The following is a 14,536-nucleotide window of genomic DNA, read 5'->3' on the forward strand; positions in this document are numbered from 1 at the left end:
GAGATGTAAAACTAAAAATAAAATAAGTTGATATTGGCGCTTTGTGTGTGTGAGTGGGTGTGCGGATGTCGGCTCTGTGTGTTCGCAGCGATGCATGATGTGTCTCAGTGTATGCATGTCTGCCAGAGTGTGGTGTGTGTGTGTGTGTGTTTGCCCTGGTGTGTTGAGAGCTGGTGTGTGTGCTGCTCTGATTTATGGAGATGCAGAGTTCCAGAGGATTCATTTCCTTGTCCTTGCAATCAAGACTTCCTGTCTCTGCCTCCCATTGAAGGCTGTAATGAGGACTGGAACAGAGTGTTGAACCTTGCTATTAAGCAGCTTTGATCAATGCCCTCCTACACACACACACACACACATACAAGCTTACATCAGTATTTCTGTCTCTACTTACAAGTCAGATATGCTTTACAGTGTTGTAGATGAAACATCATTTGTGCGTTATTGTGTGTATTTTTTTTTTTTTTTTTTGGGGGGGGGGGGGCTGTGTTTACACAGATTGTTCTGTGTTCTTTCAATGTTGCCCTGCCTCATATCTGATTAAATATGTGCAATATGTGCATTTGAATGTGTGTACACCAAAGAGAAAAAGAGCAAGACAGAGTGCAGCTGGTTCCATCTTCCCTCTGTGTAATAACACCTTTTGTCAATGTCCAGGGGTGGGTTTTTGTCACCATGAGTGGTATTTAAGCCCTGTACAAAAAGATAAGAAGGCATGTGGAGCACAATAAAGAACAAGAAGAAAGACTTCAGAGGGTTACAGACGGGGGAGTGCAGTACATGCAGACAGAAACAAGGAAGGGTTTCAGTTTCTGAGGGATCACCAAGAATCGGGCATGGATATAAAAAAAAGATAAAGAAAAGAGGGAGAGTGGGGTACTTTTTTCTTGTGGGATTGATGGAGGTATATGCTGAGGTGAAAATAATCCTAAGTGGGAATACAAAAGTAGAGTTTATACGTTCAATCAAAAAAAACAAGACGGAGGAGATGGAGCTATAAACACTAGGGAGCATGTAACATTCAGTGATATTACTCACACATGCACAAGTTGCAAGTCCAAATAGACTGTCATCATTTCAAGATGCCAAATGTCTGTGTGTTGTTCCTGTCACTGTAATACTACACTACTGCTCTTTATTATTTCAAAAAGTGGGTTTTCGAAGCCAATCCACAGTCAGTATCTAATCCTGACAGGACTACTTCATTCAAGCAGTCAAACCCACTAATTTAAATTAAATACTAGAAGTGTAGCAAAAGAACTCGGAGGTACAATCAGGCCACACCTGTTTCCTTTCACCACCAACACTGTTCCCCCTCAGGTATCTGTGAGTGTAAAGACCACAAAAGCACCACCGCTGTGCCCTGTCTCCCTGCGCAGACAAACATACGCTACACCACTGAGTCATCAAGCTATTTGAGGTAAACGTAAATCCTCAAAAGGCAGGCAGGCGTGAATATACTGTATCAGCGGTCTGTTTTCACCCCGTAGTCCCTTTCGCTGTTGTTTAGGCTCCCTCCATTGCAGCACAGGCTGTTAGATGGGAGCCCAGAAGGGACTTATGTACAGTATGGCCCCATCCATGAACAGTGGTGAGCTAATACCTTTTGACGGCTTTGGGTGGGGGGAAGTGTTGGGTTTGTGCCCATTCCAACGCAAGAATGCTCTGAGGTGTTTTTTTTTTTTTTTTATGAAGAAGTTTTTTCAAGATTTAGCCCCAGATTCTCAGCCCATAGAGAGACGGCTCCAGGCTAACAGTGGGGGCGCTTTCATAGATTTAATGCATTATGAACCCAATGTTATAAAAAGGCAGTTACATCAGCTCAGCCACTGTGAGGAGTTGTCTCTCCTACATTATAAAAAGATGCTCGACTAATGCTGTCAAACATTGGTCACAAGTGTAGACCTTATTTACAGATGGACAGCGTGGTTCCACCTCCACCCATTGTGCAAAGGTGGAAGCCAGAATATCTCACTACCAAGTTGGAACCAGAGTCTGTGCACAGAGGTGAAGCTGCATCATCGGTCAGCCCGATCTGTGTTGAGGACACATATTCCCTCAACTTTTTGGGAAGCTTGGCTGACTGTGATGTTACTTTCTCTGTTTTGTTATGCCAATAATAACTAATTGAATACAAATATATTTAAAAAGACTATTTAAACACAGATCTGTTTAATAAAAAAAAGAACTTGTAGTTTTTAGCAGAGTTCGTGCCCTTTCCACGAACATTAGGCAGGCAGGGTTACGACCTATACCGTGGCCAGCCACAAGAGGGCAATCAGTTATGGCTTCTTAGAGATTAGAGGAATTAATGTGAGTTTAAACACCTGTAAGACCAGCAGATGTCACAGTGGGACTTTACACTAACAGACGTAATATGAAACTTGTATTTTTAAGTTATGACCCTCTTTTTTGTCAGTTTTAGCCTGTTAACTTGTTTTGTCCTGTTTCTTTTGGGGTTTGATGGATACAACAATGTACTGTTCATACAGGGCCCAAAGCTTTCCTGTTCCTAATAAATGCTACCTGCCGCAGACAGCTACTGCCCAGTACAATGCATGATTAAGTTTTCAACCTCTTCCTCCTACTTATGTATAATTTCTCAGTCTCATGCCTGTATAAAAGGACATAAAAGTCTGGCATTATGCTGTGAAGTCTGTGATGTGAAAAAGAGTCAGTAGGATTGTGTTGGTAAATAAACTGGCAGCTCTGAAGGCAGGCTGCATAAAGACATCTGGCTATGAACGCCACCTAAACTAATTTGATCGCTTTATATTGATAACGCTTCATAACACAATATATAAAAACGAAGTGAGCGCCGTGAATTTTAGGTGGTTGAAATTTCCCTTTAACGTCAGGAGCCTCTGTCCGTGGTGCTGAAACTCCATGTACTGTACCAACATTAATTTTTCCCATCCACCCCCCGCGTCTGTCATCACTCTTATTACAGTGTTATAATTATCCTTTCAGACATTCAAGATAAGAGGCACCATTTTCACTAGTTCAGAATTAAAGAAAGCTAAATTGACGTTTCTTTTTGCAGTCCTGAATAACAATGAAGCATACACAACACCCTGTATAATGAATCTCTTTTGTAACTTCTAAAAGTTTTCCACTGTAAAAGAAAAGTTGACCTGATTTCCACTATGGTGGAGCCTTCACTTTGCGTAAGCTGCAGGTGAGCTAAAAAAGTAGGTTTATACTGTACAGTATGATGTATACCAGTGGCCTGCTTATGTAAGTAAAAACCATAACGTCAGGATGAAACCTGTATCCATGTCAGTGCAGAGAGGCTTTTCAGAACGTTCCATTTTAGTCGTTTTGTTGACATGAGAGACTTTTGTGTGAAAGAGAACAAGAAATGTTGTTTGAAGATTCAACTGCAAGAAAAAGTCTTAGACAAAAGCAGGAAGATGGCTGGCTGCTCCGCTGGCAGGCAGACTTCAGACTGACTGTCAGAGAACAGAATGACGGGGAACAGACAGATCAGAGGCCGAGGGCTGTCCAGAAACACACAGGAGAAAAGGAAAAAGACTGACAGGCAAGCAGGAGGTAAACAAACAGCAGGAAAGTTTAAGCTGGAAATAGTAGTCTAAAAACTATGTAAAGGTCAGCCATACACAGTGGATTCTTCATCATTGTTAACACTTCTTAACTGCGCAACAATTATGCTGTACCCGCAGCTTCTACTCCTTTTCAGACAGATTATCAGACCTGGAGATGAGCAGGTAGCGCTGTGGACAGACAGAGGGAGATAAACTTTAGTCTGCTGAGGCACATGGAAAATCTTTATGGAGGCAAACAGGTTATGAATGTGATGAAATATCTATGATATGGTTGTTTTTTAATTTCACATTGGTAGACAGTTAAAGACATCAAACATGAAGAGGCTCCAAGACGAATGGGGGAAGAAAAAGAAGAGGGAAGGGGGGGGTTGCCATAGAGACTAAGGATCAGCTAATGTCGCAGTTGAGGCAGCAACAGATGCGAGAGTTAATGAGAAACTACAGTGACAGAACACTGATACAAACATACACACACTATACAGCAGCAAACTCCTCAACCATAGTTAATAAAATGCAGCCTGCTGTGGAAGATGGTTAGCTCCTCCTTTTTAAAGCTGAATTGTACACAATGCCGTTGTACATCACCTTGTACGATTGTCACACAGATTTAGAAGGCGTTCAGGCAGGGACATACGTCCTTTCTGTGTCCTTGTGCTGTGTCTCACTGCACTGCGAGGCACCTGAACCAGCTCTGTTGTGCTGTTGCTGCTATATAAATACAGAAGTGGATATAAATGTTATTTGGAACTTTCTGCCATGAGAATAATGCTGCTGCTGCTTCAGTACAGTTCTTCTTTCTGATGGAAGCCCAGAGGAAACAACACAGGGTGACAAAATCGACAATCAGACAGCACAGGCATGAGCCTGTCTGGGATTTACATGAAGAGAGTTTTGGTAAGAGACTGCAGTGTACATATATCAGTGGGATGCAGTCAAAAACACTAAAGTATCTTAATCATGCAAAACAAGTAAACAAAATGAGCACTGGTGAATTTTAATAGCAGCATTTGGAGTGATCCTAAACCAGCAGGCAAAAGAGGTGCTGAGGAGGGATGAAGAATGTTTTGACTAAGCGCCATCAAACAGCAGTCTGAGCTGAGCACCAGACAATCACACTGCACACACAAAGTTCAAATTCCCAGTGTGTGTCAAATTATATTGAAATGTATGAGACTTCAACCATTTGCAGTTTGCTGGAAAGCTGCTCTTTAAATGGAGGAGGAGGATGGTGGAGTAGAGACAGAGCTGTCACTGGTGTGAGAATAATCTTCCAGAGCGAGCAGGAAGCGGTGATGGTGAAGTAGCAATGGATGTTTTTTCAGCCTGTGATTGCTGATGAGTGTTTGATTTAAAAGATGTTGACCAGTCCAGACTGGGAATGGAACTGGAAGACCACCTGAGGATTCACATATAGCTGACCTGTCCAGTGACATGAAACAACACATACACTGCCATGTTAATGGTATCTTGGACTTTAATTATTGGACACGTCAGGCATAGTCTTGACTACATAAGATGTGAGGATGGAGATATTCTTGGGATTACTAGCCCCGACACAACGTAGGTCTAAATGTGTTTAAAGTACTGGATGAATTGCAGACTTTTCTCATAAAGATCAAAGATTGTCTATTCATAAATGCCTGCAGACTGACATTTATTGCATGTGCCATGTACTTAGCTCTGCTGTTGCTAACAACTATTAGCCTGGATACCAAGTAATCCCCCAGCCAGTTCATACTGGAATGCAGATGGATGTGGAGCTATGGCTTCCATCTTCTACATGTCAAGCAGCCTCAAAAATCATTAAGGTGAAGCTCATTTTCCAGTTTTATTTTGGTAATACACATCTTGTCTGTTGCTTGTGGTGTAGATATTTTATTTTCCCTGAAATGACTGAATATTTGAATACTTTCCCATTTAGATATCTCAAATTCTTATAATATATGCATTCATTCTCATCACTTTTTGGAAACTAGATGAATAAATCTAGCATAGTGACGGACACATAATATTAATCGTGACCAGTGTGAATGTCACACTTTTCATTTTCTCTGTCATTCTGCATTTCTGGAGATTTATGGCGTCCCTCTCGCTGCAGACCCCCCTGTCCAATTAGCTCTTAGTTTTAGCAGATGAGCTCAGACTGAAAGGACGGCACGGCCTCTGGGATGATGAGGATGATGGTAGGAGGAGGAGAAATGTGCCGCCGGGTGGAAATGTCTTTTCATGTGTATACAGATGTATTGACATATAATAATGTTTTTGTTTGTGACTAGGAGACAGAAACAGCAGGGGGATTTAGAAGAGCTGGTTAAATCAGCCAAGGGCGTTAGATTCATTCATTATAAATGATGAGCTTAGATCAGGCAGTTGCAGCAGGTTTGCAGGGAATAGTAGAGCCGCTGGTTATTATGTCATTAATTAATAATAATCGGAATGAGACTGGCTCTTATGTCTCATGTGCTGTTCAGGCAAATGTAGTTCTGTTTTCTAATTACTGAAGAAGAACGGTGACAACACTGAGGAGATAAAGTCCAAAACACAGTGCCTCCAAGATGTTTCCTACACTTTCCATGGATGTAACACTCTGTTTACTCTTGTAAAACCAAGACTTTTTGACAGAAATGGCTAGTTCTCATTCCTTTTTTATGCTTTGTTATACTTTTTTAAAAGGTGTAGTGTGTGTGAGCTTCAGCAGGGCTACCAAGACTCTAGAGATCAAATATTTCATAAGCAGTTACATTTGTTTTTGTAGAAAGAGAGACCAACACGTGATCATCACTGGAAAGAAGAATAGTCCTTCTTTCGTGGTGGCTCTGTGGTGTTACAACCCGCCACATTCTCTCCCTCATCTCATCACATATTGGATGTTTTTTCAGTGTCACAGATATGACACCAAAGGAAGAATGTTCATGCTCCATATGTGATGTTAGCACCTTGTCCCCATGACATCTGCAGCTGTACTGGTCCCATATTGCTAGCATAAATGGGACCATGTGTTATTGTCCAAATGTGGCCTTATTTTGTGAGGATGTGTTGGATGTGTGAAGTCATCATGTTTGCAGTTAAGTTTTCACTTGCTCTTCTAGATTGCGTTGATTTTATTAGTGGAGTTCAAATTTACAATATAAGGTTGCCGTGTCAGTTACCATGGTCACACCTACCCCTTCCTTCCTTGTGCAGTGTGATCCAGTGCTCCGTTTGGATTCTTAGATGTGATGCTTTCACACCCTGTCCATGTCTGTGATATGGGGTGAGACTATGTAGCAGCCTCCTGGACAAGACATGAAGACCATGCAAAAGTAGATGTGACTGTACTGCATGTATATTAGGAGGTGACATTTGTGCAATCTAAAGAGACCAAGAATCCAGTTGTTTCCTCTGAAGCAGTGTTCATTTTGGCAGCAATTTCTGATTTAGTTTTTATTTTAGTCTTGTGACTAAAATGTCATTTGATTTTAGTCACATTTTAGTCATCAACATGTTTTAACTTTTAGTCTAGTTTTAGTCGACTAAATATCAAATAATTTTAGTCACTAAATCTGCCGTGGATTTAGTGACTAAAATTCTATGATATATATTTTTTCATGAAATAATTAAGGTTTGAAGTGCAATAAAAACAGGCACAGCTTTAACGTTATTTGAAACAAACACCTCTTTATTTAATTACTATGACCTTTTCACAAAAGACCCAGTGAACAGTGAGCTGCTCTCCCTGAACACACTGTTCAGTCATGACTTTCTTCATGAATCCTCCATAACTACAGCAAAACACTTCAGTGACTTAGAAACAGGTCACATGCTGTAAAACCATCAGCAGCGGGGTCTTCATTTATAGATTTTGTCACGTGTATGAACAGAAGTTAAGACGACTCGTCTGCAAACGTCACCTCAGGTTTGTTGTGTTTTTACCGCTGATAGTCGCTCCGCACGGTTTGAACCGTCTTGTTTGTCTTGAAACGTGTCTGTGTGTCTGTTCTTCTCCTGTGTTGTGTTACCATGCATGAGGACGCCTTCTTCCAGCATCGTGGGGTAACGTCCTTACGCAGAGAGATCACTTCTGATTGGCTCTCTGCTGCCGTCTCCTGATTCGTCCCTCCCTTCCACAAACAAAATTTGCTCTGATTGGATCTCGTCTCCATCAATAATTTCGTCTCGTTTTTATTCGTTGATGAAAGTGTCAATACATTTCGTCTTCGTTTTTGGCACCGTGCGTTAGTTTTTATTTAGTTATCGTCTCATTTTTATCAGCAAAAAAAGGACGTTAACGAAAACTATGACGAAAATGATTCGTCAACACAATTAACACTGCTCTGAAGATGTCCTCATGTGTCTGTTCTGTCTCATTCCAACTCTTATTTCATCCACGCATTCCATATTTGGAAGAAACACTTTTAACACTCAGAAAAGTCACATGTGTCTCCAAGATTATTTCTCTGATTAATACCAAGATACCAAGTGAAGTCTTTGACCTGTGGCAAAGTAGTAGCATAGTGGAACACCCTCCCTGGGGTTTACAGCATATTAATAATCTTTTGACAGACGCACACACACACACACACACACACACACACACACACACACACACACTGCTGGCTCTCTCCATCCTCCTCATGACTCCACACCACCACCACCAAACATGCCCCCAAACCATTTTCCCCCACGACCACCAACCCCCCCCCCCCCCCACACACACACACACACACACACACTGATGAGGAGCCAGTTGCCATGGCAACAGGAGTCAGTTGCTTGGGCGACTAATACGAAAAGAGGCTACCGAGGAAACAATGGATGTTTAGTGAGAGTGGGGTGTTTTGACGGGCTGTGAAGGAGATGCTTTTGAGCTATAAATAGACGACACTAAAGACGGTCTGTCTCCTCAGCCATCATCCATTCCTCCTGCAGCCCCCCTGTTGAGATGATTCCCTTCCATCACACCTGTGAAAAAAAGCCACAGAAAATGATTTTTACTTTACATATCTGCCCGTTTCTAATAGAGAACAGGAATAACCTGCATCTAATTAAGCCAAGTGACCACAAATACATTATCCCAAACTTACCCCCATAAGAGCGGGGTCAGTGCCCCGAGTCAGAACTTTGCTCTGTCACTTTACGCAGTTAAGTTAACAGTTAAGTTTATACATGAATACTATTTTTTAAGTTAAATAATTAAACACATCAGCACAAACGTCTCCACCCTCTGCCCTGCTGTGACTGAAAGCATCCTGCAATGGTAAACAGTATATTTCTTCATTTTATCTTGTCGTAATTGATAGCTGACGGATAAAGTGATTCAAATCATATTTCCATTCCTTGCATTTATATAATACCATAGAGATAATTGGCAAGGCACTGAAACCTGTTTTATTGTGAAAGTCATTGAAGCCATTAAAAGGTGACATTGAGCCCTTAACTGGACACAGCTATTGTATTGTCTGTATGCCATCCTTGTGCCCTGCATGGGTTATTAGGCACAGCGCCTCTGTCACCCACTGGGATTATATAACACTGTATAGTGAGTTTGTCTGTTTGTGTATCTTTGCCAGCCAACCAGTCAGACGGGGTGAGGTCATTCATTTGGCATTGTGTGTGTGTATGTGCTGTCCCCACGGGACTCTAGTGTCACTTTTGTACTTCAAGAGGCAAGCAGGCAGGGAGGGAAGAATTTTGTGAAAACGGGACAGATGTGACGGACAGAGGCATTGACAGCAACACCAGCCCGGAGCACGTCTGCCTACCTGCCATTACTACCTGTCTGCCTGTCTGTCTTGTAGGTGTGATTTTAAAAGCGGCAGACACTGTGTCGATCAGGCTTCCTTGATGCACACCGACAAACCGTTTGGGGGATGCAGCAGGCTGTGATTGGGTGGGGTGGTTGGCGGTTTTGGTGGGGACGTGCTTTCCAAAATGTGGTGACAGGCTGCCTTTTAATGGTGTCCAAACATGTAGGCGTCAGCGGGAGCAGTTTGAAATAGATTGACAGGTGGACGAAAGGAAGGAAGGAGGCAAACTCAGATCAGTTTGTGAAGCACATAATGTGTCCAGCAGGCAGAGATATAAGGTGCTCTGTTATCTTTTAATTATCAGCTCTTCCCTTGAGGTGCCCTCACATCACAGTGAATTGATTTGTAGCTCTGGAAAGACTAGACTAGATTTACCTGATTTTCTCCATAGAAATGAATGGACGTTTCATTGTAATGCTGTGGCTTTAGGTTTGGATAAAACATAGGTTCTGTGTGGTAGTTCTTTTCTGGCATGGAGGTTAAATCCCTTGAATTCCTCTTATGATGACGACAAATTGTCATTATTTATTCATATAAATAGCTGTCAAAAGATTAGATGAGAGTTCCCAAAATGCTGAGTTTCATGAGGTTTGATTAAAAATAAAGTTAGTGAGAAGAAGCCTGCAGTGAGTCACACTTCCTGATTCGCTGTGCTATTTTAGAGCCTCATCAGGTAAAATATGCAGCATGTTATGTGTTCCACATACCTGTGACTGTGCAAACCTTTAACAAAGTGCACTCTTCTGTCTGATTGCTACTGACGCACCCCCCCTCTGTGCATCTCCCCACACTTCCTTGAAGTAGAGCTCATGGTGGGTCACAGAAATATCAAACCTGTGTGCACCGGGATGAAAATGCCATTTCCCTGAAGCAAAGGGGCTGCCTGCCATTCATTGCATGCCGTCATAACAACAACAAGAGCACGGGCATTGTCCAACATGATGATCTTTATTGATAGATGTGGTAAATCAGATGGAAACTATTAGAGGCAGTAAGCAGCCCTCAAAACCAGGAGAACAAGAACACTGTCAAAGAACCCTATGTATGTCTCCACATCAGACAAAAACTCGCTGAGATTTATCTTACATGACTGGTCATCACACGCTGGTTAACCATGGCTTCTCCTTAGTTGATATAAGGAGTATATGATGCATTAAGGGACCACCAGGCCGACATTCTCAACCTTACTATGATATAAGTAATCATTGTTTCTTTAGACGCTGCACTGTATGTATTTTTAGCTTTGTCTATGCACTGCCTGGGGGAGGATCTGTCTCTCCCCTGACTTTTTGTACTTTAAAAAGGTTTAATTTTTCTTTGAAGTGGATTCCCACCTTCCCTTTTCCCATGCCAGCTGGGCATGACTGTTTTTTTCCCAGTGGGAAAGCATAAAGTGAAAACAAAGCTCTAATTCATTGAGCGTTTTATGAAGCAAGGCTTCCTCAGGTGCACTCTTTGTTTAGTAAACCTCTGGCCTCTTCATTTTAGCATTTCTCTTCTATAGTTTTGAGGTCTACTTTAGGCATCAGAGTTGGGACATCGTGTTTGCTCGCAGCTACAGTCTCAGGTTTGCAGTTCATGTGGGCATAAATTTAGTATTGGCAACTGAAAGGGAAGCTCTTGGGGTTGGTTTGTAGTTTTGGATGTAATGGCACTCACATGAGTCTGCATTGGTTTACCATTCAGTGTACTTACTTGACATTCAGTGCAGCTGCTCTAAATCACTTCCAAACACAAGAGTGAGACTGAGCTCTTTTTTCTTTTTGTTGTCTGCAGGAAAAAAAGCAGCAGAATGCAGTTGTAGCTTTTAACCCTGCATCTGGTCCTCTGTCACACTGCCACATGGATATCCACTGCCTTTACTCCGAATTTCCTGTTGCCCTTCCTCGCCCTCTTTTTCTTCACACTTCCCTGACTTTCCTCTCTTTATCTGTCTGAACGCTCCTCACCCTCAGTCCTGCTGCCGTGCCACCCCCCGCTCTGTCCCTGTGTGCCCGTCTGCCTGTTAGAAATCATTGTTTTCTTCCGACGTTCAGCCTTCAGTCCAAACCGACAACCACAGGAACGCTTGTAACCGCTGGCTGTTTTGACTGGCACTGGACACACACACAAACCATCACAATCCCCCCTTCAGTCCACCCTTATTGTCCCATCAGATACTGACCTTTGCCTTAAAATGCATGCTGGGTAGCCTCAGATGATCCATTCATGTGCAACAAGCTAACAAGCTCTGTCTTTAACTCTCACGGATTGATTCCTCTTCTTTGTCATTTTGTATTTTTTACACAGTACAACTTTTCCTGTAGGTGATTCACATTAAAAGCCTGTGCATGAAGGATCCACAGTGCATGTGCAAGAGCTTTTTATGTTTTATTTCCAGTATCTTAATAGAGACTGAACAATCTGCAATGGAGTCAAAAGAAGTTGTTGTTAGACACGTACAGGCCTGACTCACTGTTTGAGACAGTATTTGTGCGTGTATAAGCATGCCTGTCTATGAATTTGTCTTATATGCAACGTGGCAGAATGATTACTCAGGAGCACACGCTGTCTGTAAGGACATCCGTGTTTTGTGCGCATTTCCCCTGCTTCTGTGTTCTCTATATGTGACAAGATACAGTCTGACAGACAGCAAGGTCTTTTTTACCAGAGGCTTTAGTTCCATGACACTTTTACCCATCTCCCCCTCTTCATCTTCATGTCTACCACACAGAGAACATAGAAATGCTGGGAGATTAACTCATTGTCTCTCACACATGCCTTAGTAGACTTTCCTGTCAACAAATTTTCACATATTCTCACATATTCCACTTACTTCATGGTATCGTTTTACAGCCTCGCACCCACCTCTGGGAGAGCAGAAAGCGCCAGCTGCTGTGGAAAGACATCCAATAAGAGAGTGGACTCTGGACTAAGAGTTGTGCCTAATTGTTTTATATATTTTTTTTTTAAATTAGAAATCTACCTTAGCATGACACAAATAAGAGGGGACAATGAGGTCAGATGGATGTAGGACAGTTCCTTAGATTGCACCACAGAGGTGTGTTTGTACATGTACATGCAGCCAGCTTCGCTCAAATCTCCCCAGGGGGTAGGCAGAGCTTTGTGAGTGTGTGTGTGATGGACTAGAGAAAGAAAAGGGTTGAGGGGAGAGAAACGTGGAGTGAAAGAGAAAACTAGAGGGGAGGGGGCTTACTCACTCCACCACTGTGGGCGGGATCTTGGAACCGGCAGTAGCCAACTGGCATCCACAACTGGGTCACATGGCAACTGAAAAAAAAATCAGTGAGAGGACCAGAGGGAGAGAGAGAGAGCGAGAGAGAGATGCACATCCAGTTGAGCCTCAGTGTGTGATTGAGTTCATACCCGGAGAGACGCACACAGAGCGCAGAGCACACCTGAGTGACTGAAGGCAAGAGAGCAACAAGAAAACAAAGGAAACAAGGGACGAGGTTCAAAGATTCCCTTTGAGACTGAGGCAGGGACAGGCGTGGAAACAAGAAAAGGGGGAGAAAGTGAACAGAAAGGAGAGACAGCATGTCTTCTCTCTCCGATCAGCAGCCTGGCTCTCCTTTCTCAGAGTACAGCGAGCTGTGCAAGCCCACAGTGCCCGCTCAGAGCTGGGATTGGCAGCACCCGTCAGGCATGGATGTGGGCACCCCGAGGGGCCTGGTGGTAGGTGGAGGACCTTTGGCTTCATCTGGACTCACAGATGAAGACAAGCTGTGTTTCTTTGAGCAGCCAGGCAGGGGCAGCATGGATGCAGAGCTGAAGGTGCCCGGCATAGGTGGGGGCATCTCTGGAAGCACCTCGCTGGGTAACACCTCACTGGGCAGTGCAGGGGAGAGCCCAGACAGCCCTCTCTCCTCCTCCCCATCCCCCTCTCCTGCTTCCCCAGGCAGGCTGCCCTCTGCCCTGGGATGCAGTGGCAGCAGCAGGGTTTTACTGCCACCAGTTCCTGGATCCCCTTCCAGACACATGGAGCTGTCATCACCTTCTAGTGCAATGCCTCCGCAGTCAATGGGAACCTCACTGATGGAGGCATCTCCAGTAGAATCTCCAGCAAAATCTCTATCTGAACCATGGAACAACTCAACTTTTGCTGAATCCATCCCAAAAGTTGCCATGCCACAGGTAGCTCCTAACTACTGCGTCATAGGAACGGTCAACGACAACCACTTGGAACCAGGTGTCGAGGTTGTGGCTGGAGCAGGGGCTGCCCTTGGGGCCCAACAGTTATCTGAGGGCTCCTCGGGGGACAACAGTGAGGAAGAAGACATAGAAGAAGAGGAGGAGTTGGAGCCATGTTTCATGGGGCGGGCTCAGCAGCAGAGAAAGGCTATGAGGCGAGCAATGTCCGAATGTTCCCACCTGTCAGTACCCACCAGTCTAGAGCTGCCTGATAAATACCCAGGTGGAGATGGGGAAGGGCTGGACCAGCTTGCATCACCCATGGGTGGTCCTCGCCGTTCGCCACACTCGATGAAGCGCTCACTGACGGTTGCAGAAGATCAGCCTCCCACCCCGCCGCCTACCCTCACTGCAGCTGGGGCTACACACATCGACCTTCGGCAAACTCCACCCGAACCCCGCCTCTGTATCTCACCTTTCCCACCTGTGAAGGATGCTGGCTTTCCTCTCTCACCATTAGAGGCCCCAGTAGAGGGCTTTAAGGCGGAGAAAGAGCTCGATGGCATTGTACTTCCAGTGCCCCTCAGCCCCAAGGGTTTTGGTGTGGACACCAGCTCTGCTCTGGTTTTTAGCTCCAACACTGAAGGGGAAGCCGGGCGCAATTCTGCCATTAAAGACGCAGCGTTGGGTGGGAAAGAAGTGGATAGTAAATCTAACAGTGGTCCAGTAGACTTTGGATCTGGCAAGGTATCAACAGTGTCAGATGACATTGATGATGATGATGACCTTCCCCCTGCTGGCTGTACTAGCCTTGGCCTGAACTCCAGCACTAACCCGTTCATCACAGTAGATGGTAGGTGGAGTCTTTTAAGCCTGTTCAGTTGGTCCGGTCTCTTTGTGTTATGCTAACAATCTGTATCTTAGTAAGTCATATAGAATCTGAATACTGTCTGTAGTATGGTGATGATGGTTTTTTCTTTATCTGTGCTGTCTGTGGGTGTTTATGGCAGTGATTCACTGTCTGGACGCTTTATTTTTTTAAATCCTGTCTCTGGT

The 14,536-nt window shown here is 43.8% G+C and overlaps 1 protein-coding gene across 9 annotated transcripts in view; it reads left to right on the forward strand.

Annotated features, from left to right (window-relative positions):
- The window catches only part of LOC114453643 (microtubule-associated protein 4), a 75,186-nt gene that overhangs the window by 42,918 nt on the left and 17,732 nt on the right, over positions 1-14,536 (forward strand). The window contains exon 1 of one of the 9 annotated variants that reach the window (XM_028433610.1): positions 13,091-14,333. The exons of the other annotated variants lie outside the window; for them this stretch is intronic. Within the exon in view, the coding sequence (XP_028289411.1) occupies positions 13,106-14,333 (1,228 nt within the window). The 5' untranslated portion in view covers positions 13,091-13,105. Of the gene's footprint in view, positions 1-13,090; positions 14,334-14,536 lie in introns of those variants that run through there. 9 annotated transcript variants of the gene reach the window in all.

The sequence above is a fragment of the Parambassis ranga genome, chromosome 20 (assembly GCF_900634625.1).
Source record: "Parambassis ranga chromosome 20, fParRan2.1, whole genome shotgun sequence".
Taxonomy (NCBI): domain Eukaryota; kingdom Metazoa; phylum Chordata; class Actinopteri; family Ambassidae; genus Parambassis; species Parambassis ranga.